This window comes from Pristiophorus japonicus, chromosome 12 (genome assembly GCF_044704955.1).
Source record: "Pristiophorus japonicus isolate sPriJap1 chromosome 12, sPriJap1.hap1, whole genome shotgun sequence".
Lineage (NCBI taxonomy): Eukaryota > Metazoa > Chordata > Chondrichthyes > Pristiophoridae > Pristiophorus > Pristiophorus japonicus.
Window position 1 is genome coordinate 169,893,947 of NC_091988.1, and position 15,431 is coordinate 169,909,377.

The following is a 15,431-nucleotide window of genomic DNA, read 5'->3' on the forward strand; positions in this document are numbered from 1 at the left end:
TGTGCAAGCCGGTCCCGGTCCGCGGTGGCCCCTGAGCGTGTGCCTTCCCGGTCCGCTGTGGCCCCGAGTGAGTGCCGGTCAGTTTGCTCCCTCCCCCGCCAAGCCTCACCGCTCCTGAGTGAGTGCCGGTCTCAGTCCATGGTGATCCCCGAGTGAGTGCCGGTCTCAGTCCACGGTGGCCCCTGAGTGTGTGCCTTCCTGGTCCGCTGTGGCCCCCGAGTGAGTGCCGGTTAGTTTGCTCCCTCCCCTGTCAAGCCTCACCACTCCCGAGTGAGTGCCGGTCCTGGTCTGCTGTGGCCCCTGAGTGAGTGCCGGTCTCAGTCCATGGTGGCCCCCGAGTGCGTCCCGGTCCGCGGTGGCCCCCGAGTGCGTGCCTTCCCGGTCTGCTGTGGCCCCGAGTGAGTGCCGGTCCTGGTCCGCTGTGGCCCCGAGTCAGTGCCGGTCAGTTTGCTCCCTCCCCCGCCAAGCTTCACCGCTCCCGAGTGAGTGCCCGTCCACGTCCGCTCCGCTTCCCGCCCCTAGCCCAGGCCGATTGGCCTCCGATTTACTTTCTTTAACTCTCCGCAAAGATTTTCTCGAGAGGCCACATACGCTGGCCTAAGCAGAAATGGGGTAACTATCAGCTGGCCAAAGTTCACTAAATGGCCAGAATTGACGTAGGTGGCTGCTTACGCCCCCTTTCGATGAAAAAAAAACTTACCTAAAAAGAACTTAACTAAATGAGTTATGCTGGTGCAAATTGATTGGGGAAACTGCAGATTTTTAAATTAGACCAGAAAAAGCAGCCTGCTCCCAAAAAACGGTGCAAATCACTGGGGAAAACTGAGCCCTATGAGAATAAACTAGCAACAAATATAAAAACAGATAATTAGAGTTTCTACAGGCATATAAAAAGGAAGAGAGTGGTTAAAGTAAATGTTGGTCCCTTAGAGGATGAGACGAGGGAATTAATAATGGGGAAAAAGGAAATGGTAGAGACTTTGAACAAATATTTTGTATCAGTTTTCATGGTAGAAGACACTAACAACATCACAATAATGGATAATCAAGGGACTATAGGGAGGAAGAAACTTAAAACAATCACTATCACTAAAGAAAAAGTACTCGGTAAAATAATGGGACTAAAGGTGGACAAATCCCCTGGACCTGATGGCTTGCATTCTACGGTCTTAAAATAAGTGGCTGCAGAGATAGTGGATGCATTGGTTCGATCTACCAAAATTCCCTGGATTCTGGGGAGATCCCAACAGATTGGAAAACCGCAAATGTAACACTCCTATGTAAAAAAAAAAAGGAGGCAAACAGAAAGGTAGGCAGGAAACTATAGACTAGTTAGCCTAATATTTGTCGTTGGGAAAATGCAGGAGTCCATTATTAAGGAAGTAGTAGCAGGACATCTGGAAAAGCATGATTCAATCAAGCAGATTCAGCATGATTTTATGAAAGGGAAATCACGTTTGACAAATTTGCTGGAGTTCCTTGAGGATGTAATGAACAGTGTGGATAAGGGGGAACCAGTGGATGTGGTGTATTTGGATTTCCAGAAGGCATTCGATAAGGTCCCACATAAAAGGTTACTGCACAAGATAAATGCTCACGGGGTTGGGGGTAATATATTAGCATGGATAACAGATTGGCTAACGAACAGAAAACAGAGAGTCGGGAAAAATGGGTCATTTTCCAGTTGGCAAACGGTAAATAGTGGGGTACCACAGGGATCGGCGCTGGGTCCTCAACTATTTACAATCTATATTAATGACTTGGATGAAGGGACTGAGTATAATGTAGCCAAGTTTGCTGATGATACAAAGATGGGTGGAAAAGCAAGTTGTAAGGAGGACACAAAAAAATCTGCAAAGGGATATAGACAGGCTAAGTGAGTAGGCAAACATTTTGCAGATGGATTATAATGTGGGAAAATGTGAGGTTATCAACTTTGGCAGGAAAAATAAAAAATAAAATTATTATTTAAATGGAGAGAAATTACAAAATGCTGCAGTACAGAGGGACCTGAGGGGTCCTTATGAATGAAACACAAAAAGTTAGTATGCAGGTACAGCAAGTAATCAGGAAGGCAAATGGAATGTTGGCCTGTATTGCAAAGGGGATGGAGTACAAAAGCAGAGAAGTCCTGCTACAACTGTACAGGTTATTGGTGAGGCCACACCTGGAGTACTGCATGCAATTTTGGTCTCCTTATTTAAGGAGGGATATACTTGCATTGGAGGCAGTTCAGAGAAATTTCACTAGGTTGATTCATGAGATGAAGGGATTGACTTATGGGGAAAGGTTGAGTCGGTTGGGTTTATACTCATTGGAGTTCAGAAGAATGAGAGGTGATCTTATTGAAATATATAAGATTCTGAGGGAGCTTGACAAGATAGATGCAGAGCTGATGTTTCCCCTCGTAGGGGAATCTAGAATTAGGGGGTACAGTTTCAGAATAAGGGGTCACCCATTTAAAACTGAGATGAGGAGAAATTTCTTCTCTCAGAGGGTTGTAAATCTGTGGAATTCTTTGCCCCAGAGAGCTGTGGAGGCTTGGTCATTGAATGTATTTAAGGTGGAGATAGACAGATTTTTGAGCGATAAGTGAGTGAAGGGTTATGGGTAGCGGGCAGGGAAGTGGAGCTGAGCCCAAGATCAGATCAGCCATGATGTTATTGAATGGTGGAACAGGCTCGAGGGGCCGAATGGCCTCCCCCTGCTCCTAGTTCTTATGTTCTTATATTCTAGAGTGGGTGAATTCAGGGACAGAAATAGAAACAGAAATAAAGAGAAGGAAAGAAAGATTGGTTTGAGAGAGAGAAAAAAGAGAAAGGAAACTTTTTTTTAATGTTTGACATTTTTTAAATCTCCAATAATTAAAACCTTGAAGGATTGAGACTCCACATTTATAATCGTTAATTTTCAGTGCCAGAGAGGGTGTTTGGCAGTCATTAACACTTATCATTTTGTTACAAGGGTGCTTAGACCGGAATGGGAAAGTGTTAACTTTCTGTTAAATTTGAAAGTGGTTCTAACAAAAAAACTGAAATTAATAATTTAAATAAAACCCTCTTAAAGCATGAACATTTTTAATTGCATAAAGATGATTCTGGTAACTACATATAAATGAAACACTATTGCTTTTGTTCAGAGTACTATACTTATATCTACTAAGCAGCTGATTTTAGTTCTTATCTACAGCGCAACTACAGCAACTTCACACCATTCAATGCATGTCAATCCTGAGGCAGACAGCGAGATGCCTTTTCCGCGAAGCTAACGGCAGAGTGGGGCAACTTTTGGATATTTCCGTTTAACCGCACATTACCCCTCACCTGAAGTTGCTGTGCCATTTGTGCGTAAATAATGACGAGCGCCATTAATCTCACTGTTATTTTGACAGCAAAGTCTAGACCAGTGTGTTTGCACCTCTCCGCCTCTCATATCTACAGCTGGTCTCCAATTGCTAACAGGCATGGTATATGGACAACATGTAAGGTCACTGGTGCTTCTCTCTCTCTCTGCTTGACCATGGAAGATCGCAGATGCTGAAAGCCATCGCAAGCAAATTTGAAAGTGGTTCGAACAAAAAAACTGAAATAAATAATTTAATAAAACCCTCTAAAGCATGAACATTTGTAATTGCATAAAGATGGTTTTGGTAACTACACATAAATGAAGCACTCTCTATTGCTTTTGTTCAGAGCACTATACTTATATCTGCTAAGCAGCTGATTTTAATGGCTGGATTGTAGTACTTTCCAATACATTGAATCATTGACACATTCATATTCATTCAGCCTCGTTCCAGTGCAGCTACTTTTCTCCCTGCGGCCACTGTTAGGTCAGGCTTATTAGAAACCCGAATGATTTTGTGTTATGTGTGATTATGTCTTTAATTAGCAGCAATTTGGTGAGGCTCATGACTTAGCAAATTAAATTAGAAAGCTTTGCTGATCAGAGAAAAAGCATTCACTTCACAGAAACCAGATATATATTATTACTTTCATAACACAAAAGAAGGGTTCTGCTCCTGTGCAACATCATATTTGTACAAGTAAAGTTGCATAGCCTATAAATTATGTATGCATTTCTCCCCTTTAGTTACAGCACATGCTATTTGTAGCAGCGAGTGAGGGTGGGATGGGACATTAAAATGGCACCATACAAATAAAGCATTGTTAAAACTTATGTAACATTTTATTTGTAATTAAAAATGCCGACTCGACATTGTTATTTGCCTTTACACTTTCGCGTTTGTTAATTACATCACTTTCCTGTGTACTATCAGCATCTCTGTGCAAGGTTGCGTTTAGAAACCTGAATTTGTTAATTACATCACTTTCCTGTGTACTATCAGTATCTCTGTGCAAGGTTACATTTCGATACTTGTATTTGTTAGTTACATTTTTTTCATTAGCATTACCAGCATCACTGTACCAAGAGTGGAACTATCCCTTTAATTGTTCTGGGTTGCCGGCCTCCTTTAAAAGGGCCTTGCAATCTTTACCCCAACCGATTCGCTGCTCGGCATCACATGTTGCTCCATCAACGCTGCCCCTCGTGGACTGGTTGCGGCCGTTTTGATTTCAGGTGCTTCACCTCGTGGTGCGGGCGCCATATTCTTTCTCTCCACGAGGTAGGCTGCGGTGATCCTTTTCTCCCCAGGATCTGCCACGGAAGCCGGGAATATATCTTCTGCGCCGATCTTCTTCCCTCGGAGTCCTGCCGCTGGAGCCCGAGAAGATGAGGTCTGGTCGTTCAAGTTGGATCATCTCGCCATTGAGTTGTGCAGTCTGTGTCATCGCCACAGTTGAATGGTAGGATTTCCAGGTGCTGTGATGAATCCAAGTTTGGGGCCACGTAGGATGTCGATTGCCGGGTCCTGGAGGCTTTCCCAGCTCCAACAGATTGGATTTGCCTCATTCATCTTCTTCCCAGCAGCGTTGGGCCATCACCAGCAACGATCCACAAAGGTAACTTGTGCATCGCGCCGCCATAGGACACCTGGACATCCACGCTGCCAACGACTGGGGTGGTGTCATTTGTGTAAGTGAGCAGCTTCGCCTGGATTGGGAGCACTTTGGGTCGTTTGGCGGGATTGTTCCAGAGTTTCTCGAAGGCTGTCTGATTCATCAACGATTGGCTCGCCCTGTGTCGACCTCCATCGAGACTGGAACACCATTGATTTCTACTTCCATTTTCCACGGGCAACTCTCGGTGGAGCAGGTATACACTCCGTACACCTCTTCCAGGGGCTGAGCCACTTAATAGACTCTCTCTTTGTCTTCTTCAGCCCTGGAGTCTGGGTGATCGGCCAACTCTTCAGCCATTCAGTGAGTAAAATTACTTCTACACATTTGCTGGAGATGACCTTTAGTGTTACAGTCTTTGCAACTATAGTCTTTGTATCGGCACTGGTGGGCCCTGTGATTTCCTCCACAGCGCCAGCATGGGGCTAGCCAGTTGGCCCCATGTGGCGGACTCAGGGTTGCGGGACTCGAGGCAGCAGCCTTGCCTCTGAAAGGCGGCATTCGGTTCACTGTACTCGTCGGGTTGGTGTGCTGGGGGTGAGTCATCATCCTCTTGGAATCGCAGGCCGAAATCATGAATGCCTGGCTCACTTTAATTGCGCTCTGCAGGATGACCATAGTGTCTGCAGAGAGCAGCTTATGGAGGAGGCCCTCGTGGCTGATTCCAATAACAAAGATGTCCCTTAGTGCTTCGGTGAGGTGGTCACCAAAATCACACAGTGCAGCCATTCGTCTCAGGTCTACAGCATATTTTGCAATTTCATGGCCTTCGGGCCGCCGGTGGGTGTAGAATCGGTGTCTGGCTGAGGTTGCTCTCTTTAGGTTTGAGCTGTTCTTGTATTATTGTTATGAGCTCCACGTAAGTTTTGGTTGTCGTCTTCGCTGGGGCTAGCAGGTCCCTGACGAGGCCATGGACAGTGGGCCCACAACTGCTGAGCAGGATAGCTCTGCACTTATCAGCCAGCAAGGTCGGGTCATCTCCTGCTCGGGCATTTGCAATGAAAAAGTCTTTGAGCCTTTCCACAAAGGCATCCCAATCTTCCCCATCAGCGAATTGTTGAAAGTTGCTAAGGTTAGATATTTTGCACGTGGAAATTCGTAGTCTTGTTGCCAGTTGTAGTATATGCAAACACTCTAATAATGACTCCACGAGGTAAGGGTATTGTACTTGAACTGTAGTGGCCTTAGTCCGTTTATTGCAGCTTCTTGAGTGAGGACACAATGAGGTGAGCTCCCTTTTATACTTGGTTACCTGTATTGTGCAGGTGACCCTTAGGTCTCCACCCGTGGCACCCTCTGGTGGTACAGGTATGGTGTATACAGTGTGAAGATACATTCAGTGGTCTAGTGTGACAGTACATACATTATACATACACAACATCATCCAAAAGAAGACATCTCTGACAATGCAGCACTCCATCAGTAAAATGTCAGCCTAGATTATGTGTCCAAGTCTCTAGAGTGATGCTTGAACCCATGACCTTCTGACTGAGAGGCAAAATGTGTTATTGTTTTCTGTTCAGACCTGGCATTACAACAGCAGAAAGAATAGAAGGCTACATAACATGACCTGAAGCAGACAAAAGTAGCTTGTGATCGTGAGGTAGCTGAAACAAATGCATTATGTGGCATGAAGAGTGCAAACAACCCAGGCTCTCCTATGGGAAAGTGCTCCACATGCAGGAAGCACTCCTGTATGGGTGCTAATCGTATGCATTATTTAACAAGTGGCTCTGCAATTATGTACTTATTGGCTCCTCAGTTGTGTGTTAGTTGTAATGCATTCAATCTCAGAAAGTACAATGGGTAAAGTTGTAGGGATCTGCCAGTGGGCTAAAAAAGTTTTTTTTTTAATTCATTTTGTGCATACTCAGCGCATTAAGGGCAAATAAAGCCCTAAGTGACTGTCAAAAGTTGTAGGTAGGGGTCGATTTCCGTACAGAGCACACATCAAGTGGGCAATAGGCAGAATAATCACATGAATGGTCAGGCCTTATTTGAACACGATTGGTGAGCTGCTTAATCAACATGCTGATCATGGGGTGGGGGGGGCGAAGGGAGATGCACGTGGCTGGAAATCCAAAATAAGCATTTCTCGGTGGGGGGGGACACTGAATGGCTGGCAGCAGATGGGAAGATATTTGTATGGGCTGAAGGAGCTTTCATGGTTTGATTTTTGATATTAGGGAGCATCTTTTTTTTAATTAGACGCCGGTTAGGTAACCTCTTGTGTCCTACACCGATAGACAGGGCATGCACGCGCGAGCTCCGCCCATTGGCACTTGAAAATATTGTTGCCGTCCTACAACCAGTGTCGGACCCCGACTGAAATATTTTTATAAGACTTCCTCCTGTTTGGGTGTGAGCACTGGCTGTTCATTTTGAAGCCTCCTTGAAAATCGAGTTAGGCAGAGCAGTAGGCAGATGAAAATCACCCCCATAAAGTTTCACAGAAAAGAAGACACCCATTTTTGTTCTTACAGGGGGTTTAGGCTTTCTGAAGGAGCTAGTGGTTTAGTCCCATTCTGCTGTCCTTTTACCATCCCCCTTTATTATTTTTCTTTTTCAAGTATTTATCTACTTCCTGTCTAAAAGCTATTAAGGATTCTGTTTCTACCATTGTTTCTGATAGGGCATTAGGGGTCACCAACCATGAGCATCTCATAAGCCCTTGAGCCACAGCTTCCATGCTGCAACCATTGGGGAGCACTTGATTAGGTAAAAGGGCACTAAGAGCTCACATCAGAGTTACAATTAGTATGTAGGCATTCTGTAAGCTAGTAATATGAAAACCTTTTTGAAATCTTTGTATGCTCTGTGCAGTGAGTAGTAACTGGTGACCCTGTAATGTTAGTTGACATGAATATCAATGTTTGTCTTTGGGCAGGTACAGTTTATTTGAGGGTGGAAGGACTGGAGATTTATTGGACATGACTGTTAATACAGCAGAGCAGGGATTGTTCAGCTGAAGTGCTCATCAATGAACTGCTGCCTAAAGAGCCCTGGCCTTGGGCAACTGTTGACCCCCTCCTCTGAAGGTGCAACAAGTGCTGGCAGCTTGCCCCAATTATTCAGGTGAGACCCAAGGCCTAATGTCAATCGGGCCTTGGGCCTACCTGTTTAGGCGCAGGGATTGTTCCCTGCACCCATTTTGTGCCGGCCCAGCAGCGCAAATGAATTTCTACCCCTGTATCCCTTCAACTGACCATGATCAATTCCATGCTGGTATATTCTAAAAGGTAGGATTACATCTTCACCAAATTTTGGCACTATATCACCAGATTTATTTTGAAAATAAAAAATATTTTAAAATTTCCCTATATGATATTAAGAAATGCATTCACATCAAATTCCTTTGCTTATTAGCTAAACAAAAGAACTAAGTAATTAAAATTAAATGCTGAATGCTTTTGTTAAAGAACAATTATGGTTGTTACTAATATTTCACAAATGTAACTTTAAGACAAAAATATTTAACAAAGGAGTTAAATTATATTGATGCAGAATTTAAAAGAAAATACATAAAATTAAAACATTAAAAGTGTTCTTTCCCAAATTGCAGTGAAAACTTTGGTCAGAGTATAGGGAAAGTCCCACTAATAATAATCCAATGCTACAAAACCCTTGCTTCTATTTTTCCAACTGTAATTGATGCAATAATCATACCATGCAAAATATGAATTTGGACCCAATATTCATTTAGAAATCACAGTCATGCAAGCGAACAGATTGGTGTCCTGGTCTAATCCTTGTTGTCAGCAATACTCTCTTACTCCCTCTGTTTACCCAGAGAGCAATTGCCCGCTTGAGATTTCTCTACTTTGCAGATAGGATAAGTATATTACTTGCCACTGGTCAGAACTGATTAATTATAGCTTTGCATGAAATGAACTTACCAGTAATTTAATCATATTCTTAAATACTTGTCCCTCTAGGGGAATTCACTCTCGACAATCAGTAATATAGAATGTATAATATTATAAGTCACTGTCTCCTGTCACTTAATCTGAGCAAGCTTAGCATTTTTAATTGTCAGACTTAATTAAAAAATCATTATACGATTGACTTTTTCTAACGACCTTGAGAGACTCATTGGCCTGTTTTCACACTTGGAACTGGACAGCTATTCTAGCAAAAGTAATTAATTTGCTTATGGATAGTCATGGCCTGAAACGTTCATTGACGATGCATTGGCAACAAATATACATTTCATTATTTTCTCATAAAAATATTGTATTTGGCATTACTAAGTCCTAGAAATTGAGTATTGCCTTGTTTGGGGGCGGTAACATCCGGGACATTTTGCGGCAGGCGCGGAAATCCCGCCCTGCTCGCTAAAGACAGGTTACCGCCCCCGGAAGGAAGTGAAGCGCTATACTTCCTGGGGCAGTAATGGGGCGCATGTCTCAGCAGCGCTCTGCACTGGGCTGTGTAGCGCTGTCGTGTGCAAGGGACTCTTCCCTCAAGTAAAGTGAAGGGCCCAAGCAACATACTCTGCATAAGAAGAACCCGCCTATGTGGACCACCGGGGAGCGAGGGGCACCGCGCAATCAGCATGGCACTCCAGCAAAATGCCGGGCTGAGTGATCGCGGCGCCGACCCCTCCAACAAACCGTTACCGGAGCAGCAACAACAACAAGCAGATTTTTAAAAAAACAGGCGGCCACCTCCACTTTAATTTTCATCCCGGTAGCGGCCAGCAGCCCAGCATGTGTCCCCATTATCGCCTCACTCTGCTTCAGGAGACAAAACCAAATTTAGGGGTCGGGGCGCTAACGGGACGATGCGCATGGCAATGAGGTCATGATCTCCGGGTGCAGGAAATTGGGGCGCAACACTAGCGCCGTCGCTAAACTCCCATCAAAGTTAGGGGGAATCATTAGCGGCACCGTGCCCGGTTGCATATTTGCACCCAGGGCACGAACGGGAGGTGCAAACGCACCCAAATTCTCCCCTTAAGTGTTTTCCTGTTATTTTTGTGCTTTTAAAATATATTTGGAGCTTTTATGACACCATGGGGTCAAAATCCATTAAAGAGATCCATTAATGCCTGTTTGTGGAGGAAATTCCTAAAAATGGAATGGCCGCCGACGCGACCTAAATTCAGGTCGGGTTTTTTTCGGCCTGGACCCCATTCCACCCGAGTGGTTGCACCTCCAATGAAAACAATACAAAAGCAATAAAAATACTTACCCATTGATTTTCACCTGAATTTGTCGATCCCCCACCGCGCGGTGCCCCCAACAGGTTTTTCTGCCGGTGCACCCTCTCTGCACTGAGTGCGGCCCTTAAAGGGGAGGGCCCATTGCTGCGGCCACAATGGAAAAAATGTTGGAAAAAATGTTGCCGGCTGACTTGCCGATCGGCTGGAAAAATACTGTCCCCAAGGTACGAGGCCACTGGCTTGACCAAAACCCTCCCTGGTGGTCCAGTGGCCAAAGTTAAAAAAAACGATAGAATCTCTCCCCTTTAACGGAGAAGAGAGAGTGTGGTGATACACACGTGCTGTGATGTCACCATGACTCCACTGCTTATTGACAGTGGCGGAGGCCCAGACCAACCCATTTTGAGCCAGTCAGCCTGGCTTTGAATCCAAGGCCCGCCCCCATTATGATCCATTTCCTGTAAGACTTTGAAAAAATCAATTTCCTGTAGAACTTTGAAAAATGTATCTACTTACCATTTCAGGAGTTCCGGTGGTACGTACCACTCCAAACTCATAGGTGCGCCAGCTTTCTGGTGCATCCGAATTTCGATCCCCATATCTTCATGGAATTTTAACATTAATTGCCAACTTACAGTCTGAGTGTAGAAAACAATGGTTTCCTCATCCATGTTTAACAACTCCAATCTTAGTTCAACTGAACCAACTTGAATCATCATGAATTTTACTGACCAACTTCCCTTGTTAGATATAAGAAGTGTGATTCGGTGAGACAGATATTGGATGAACCCCTGTATAAAACTAGAAATTACACTCAGAAATCTCAATTTGAACTTTGGACATAGATTCAAATTCCAGTGTGAGATTCAAGTATCCTGAGACTGTATAATATGATTGACTTGATGTGATTGAGCGCTGCAATTTTTTTTGCACTGAATAAAAGTAAGGAGTCCTTTAAAGTTTTTAACTTCAGTTTCAACAGTCTGTTTATATGCATCTATTGTACATTAAAAGCCTTGACCCACTAACTTGAGTGGGATTCCACCTAACATTAAATAATTGGTTGCAAGTGGTCTCCCTCTACCAGCCAGACATTCAAAATTGCAATTTGTAGGCAGAAAGTTGTTATTAATGGTATTGTGGTGTTACACTATTCAAATTTGGGAGTTATGACCCTTGTACCCAGATCCACGTTTACTATGGATATGTCTCAAAAATCCCAATGGAGTTGCCAATTTGTTTTAAGTTGCAACTGGTGCATCCTGGATGTAAATATTTCCTCTTTTTAAATCACTTCCTTATACAAAATATTTTGATGGTCTAAAAACCTGGTCCTGTACCCTAACATTCTAGGATGCTAAGGGGGGAGAAATTTGGTTCCTTTGTGCCTCCCGTTAGCGCCTCTTGGGGGGCAATAACGGGACGCAAATGGGTTTGTGACTGGCCGCGGCGAGATCAGCGACTCCCTCTAAATTCAGCAGGAGTTTTGTGGCGGCGGTACAGCATTGCGCTCTGATCACCTACGCATGGAGATCATGACATCATCGCCTTGTGCATCGCCCTGGTAGCGCCCCGGATCCGAACTTATGTTCTGCCCCTGCAGCATCGCTGGGCGAAAACACAGACAGCTGCAGGAGGCATCCATCGGGAGGCCGGACGCTTCTGGGGCGATGCTTAAAGGCGAGGTGGCTGAGGTAAGTAAAAAATATTTAAAGCCTCTGTTTCCAATTTTTTTACCTGGGTTCCTGCCCACGATCAATCAGCCAGGCACTCTGCTGCAGTGCGTCAGGCTGATCAGGCCGGATCGCGGCTGCCGTCGGGGTCCAGGTAAGTTCTTCATTTGCAGAGCCTGCAGCGATGGCCCTTCCCTTTATGGGAGGGAACGAGCCTTCCAACGGGGCAGCGCTGCACATCCCATTGTGCAGCACTGCACAGCTACCACCCTGCCTGCTGTCTCTTGCGCTGCACTTCCTTCCTGGAGCACAAATGCCAAATTTTTTTAAAGTTTGAAAACATTAGCCAGGCGCTAATTTTTCAAACTTTTAAAAGTTAGTGCCCCAAAAAGAGCACTTCCCAATTTCTCCTCCTAAGTGTCAGCAGGCTATTCCACCACAAAGGCACTACAGTGGAGCTTGTTTCCAACAAATATAGACATATATGCACTTTCTCGTGTGGGTCAATGGACAGTAATCGTAAGCAGCTGTGTTTTTTTTTTCTCCTTCCTAAGTGCACCATGGTCAATTGTACCACATGTCACCAGTCGTCCTGGTTAACCCTTGCCACTGGATAAAGGCCTAGCTCTGTGGAGCCCGTGTGGTGTACCAACGGTCACCACACGTTAAAAAAATCCACACACAGAGATCTTCCACCCCCTCAATTGGAGTTCAGGACTGTAACATCAGGTCATTCATTGAAACATCTGTGAACTCTTGTGGAAGCAAGTCATCCTCGTTCGAGGGACCGCCTATGATGATGACTACCACCTCGTCGAAATCAATAAACACCGCATAGGCCAGAGATCAAAGCTGGGATCTTCCTGCTTTGTGTGGGTCTGTTCCACGTAAGGCAGTGCATTTACCAATTGGATTGTTACTTTATTGCTATGGGAAGTTTCAGAAACATCATAAAAAACAATTATGTAAAAGTTCTTAGAACCATGTTTCGTTATTCTGTCAGCGTGGCATTCAATTCTTTAATTATCAGCTGCTGAAACTTTGTTGACCTGACTTTATTCATGCATATTTTAGTGCTTTTAAAAACTATAGAACCATCTTGTCATATTTTCATTCTATTTGAGTCAAGAAATGAATAAAGGTCCAATAATCTGAAAGGGTCGGTGGCTTAATCACTGAATCAGTAGACTGAGTCTGACAGCAAATGTCTCCTGGGATGTCAATAAATGTTGTTGTGTAATGTTTGAGGTTATTGAAAATAACTATTTTCTGAACATTGTTTTTTTTTTATTGTCTAGGACGTGTTGAAAGTGATAAAGTAGAAAGCAGACGGAAGGGAAGACACAAAGCAGAGGGCCAAAATCTTAAGGAAATCCCAGTAGGTAGTTTGAGCTATACTTGTATTGCAAACCTAAACATGCACATAGATATTTTGCACTTTGAGATTGATATGCTGTCAGTGTAATGTACATATTGACACAGATGCAAGAAGTTGTATTACTTAAGATAGTTAACAGTTTGAATGAACATTACATCATTCTTAACTTTATATGTTTTTCTGAATAATAATCTAAGGGTAGAATTTTCAATCAGCCAAGATGTGTGAACATTTAACGAGCTTGTACTGCATTGCTGCTATTTTAATGCAGGTATTAATCTATTTAAAATTAATGCATTAATACCTGCATAAAAATAGCACATGCAAATATGTCATAAGTGCACATAAAAATGTTAGTATGTAAATATTGCCAATCAGAAGTTCTACCTCTTCGTGTGGTAAAACCAGAATACAAATACAGGTAGGGTTGTAAGTTTTAAAGGGACATTTCAGTTCAATTCATAGTCCAGATGTGAATCATGCCTCAGCTTAACATTCACTTTGTTTTTTTCCCCCTTTGCATGATTGACCTGTTTGTACATCTTTAGATCTATAAAGTATTAGAGCTTACTGATATTTAGAATGAAAGAAGGATAATTAGAGTATGATTTCACTCAAAAGTTTGACTAATAATTTCCATAACAAATTATAAAATATTATTATCAAAAATTGACTAGAAAGTGAAATAGCATATGTGTAATAATACTATACCTCATCATTAAGCAATACTTGGATGAACAGTGCTGATCAATAACTTTTACAAGCAAAGAGTGCACATATGGTAGATGATGATCATGGCCAGGTAAACCTGAATTTGGATATTGATTTCCATTTATAGATTCCTTCATAATCCTTTATCTTGTGCAATCAAGATTTTTTTAAACTACAATCCTGAAGTTGGCATTTTGTGGACTGGTGTTTCTGACCTGAGCCAAAAGAATAATCTGAGATAAAGAGCAAATATGATGATTTCAGGAGATTTTGACCAGTTTGGAGCCTGAAATATCTTCAGAGCTGGCCCCAGCTTTCTTGGCTTGTTGTTCAGAAAATGCAGCATTTGACAATCGACAATGTAACTTGCTATGTTAACAAGCTATACAAATACAAATATTGATTAGAATGGTCAGAAAAACAGGACAACAGCATTTTATATAAAGTTCAGATTATTCACTTAAACATAGTAAGATATAAATGATATCAAAAAGAGATTAATTGCTATGAATTAAGCTTTAAGTGCTGAATAACACAGAAGATCATTAAAACACTGAGGTTGTAATATAATCGACTTAACTATATAAATTGAAGCCAATAGAATTGGATGTTAGATTCGCAACATGTCCATTATACAGTGGAACCTCCAAATCCACTTCAATGGAGGAGACCCCCTGGATAGCAAAGGCCACCACACGTTAAAAAAATCCACGCACCAGGTATCTTCCACTCTTCAGCATGTAGTTCGGGACCTGAAATATCAGCTCCTTCATTGAAACACCTGTGAACTCATTGAACTGATCCCTTTTTGGTATGGAAGCAAGTCATCCTCGATCCGAGGGACCGCCAAAGAAGAAGAGAAGAATGGAAATTTATAGATGATCCAGAGTCCCCAAAATTTGATATTGAACAAACAGCAGAACAATTCTCTAGGCATGGGAATAAAGATTAGTACAGTACAAGTAACAAAAGAATTATGTAATATTATCCAAGGAAAGGAGATAAAATACAAATGAGTTATCTTGCACAGGGCTTTGTCATTTAAAAATATCGGCAGATAATTTGGATGGTGAATAATAGGAGTGTGGATACTGGAGGTTCCCTTGAGTTCCTATTAATGGAATTTTACTCGAGTTAAAAATTTATATTCTGTTACAAAATATATTGTGCCTTGGTACAGGTTGAACCTCCCTTATCCGGCACCCTCGGGACCTGGCCTGTGCCGAATAAGGGATTTTGCCGGATGAGGGGAGGTCAGTGGCCTCAAATCGGGGAGGTGTTTGCGGCGGGAGAAGGAGATCGATGCCCCGGGCGGGCCATGAAGTGTCGGTGGACCGAGTGTCGGTGTGGCCCCAACAGGTGTCAGCACAGCCCCAGCGGGTTGGGTGTCGGCACAGCCCCAGCGGGCCGGGTGTCGGCGCGGGCTAAGTGCTGCCACGGTCCCAGTGTTGCCACGGGCCGAGTGTCGGGCTGGCCCCAGCGGG

At 43.4% G+C, this 15,431-nt stretch overlaps 1 protein-coding gene across 5 annotated transcripts in view; it reads left to right on the forward strand.

Moving 5' to 3' along the window:
* znf512b (zinc finger protein 512B) overlaps positions 1–15,431 on the forward strand; it is a 147,422-nt gene that overhangs the window by 57,519 nt on the left and 74,472 nt on the right. For 4 of the 5 annotated variants that reach the window (XM_070895050.1, XM_070895051.1, XM_070895049.1 and 1 more), the window contains one exon: positions 13,157–13,236. In XM_070895050.1, coding sequence (XP_070751151.1) covers positions 13,157–13,236 — 80 coding nt within the window. Of the gene's footprint in view, positions 1–13,156; positions 13,241–15,431 lie in introns of all 5 variants that reach the window. The other variant, XM_070895052.1, reaches the window with a different exon arrangement.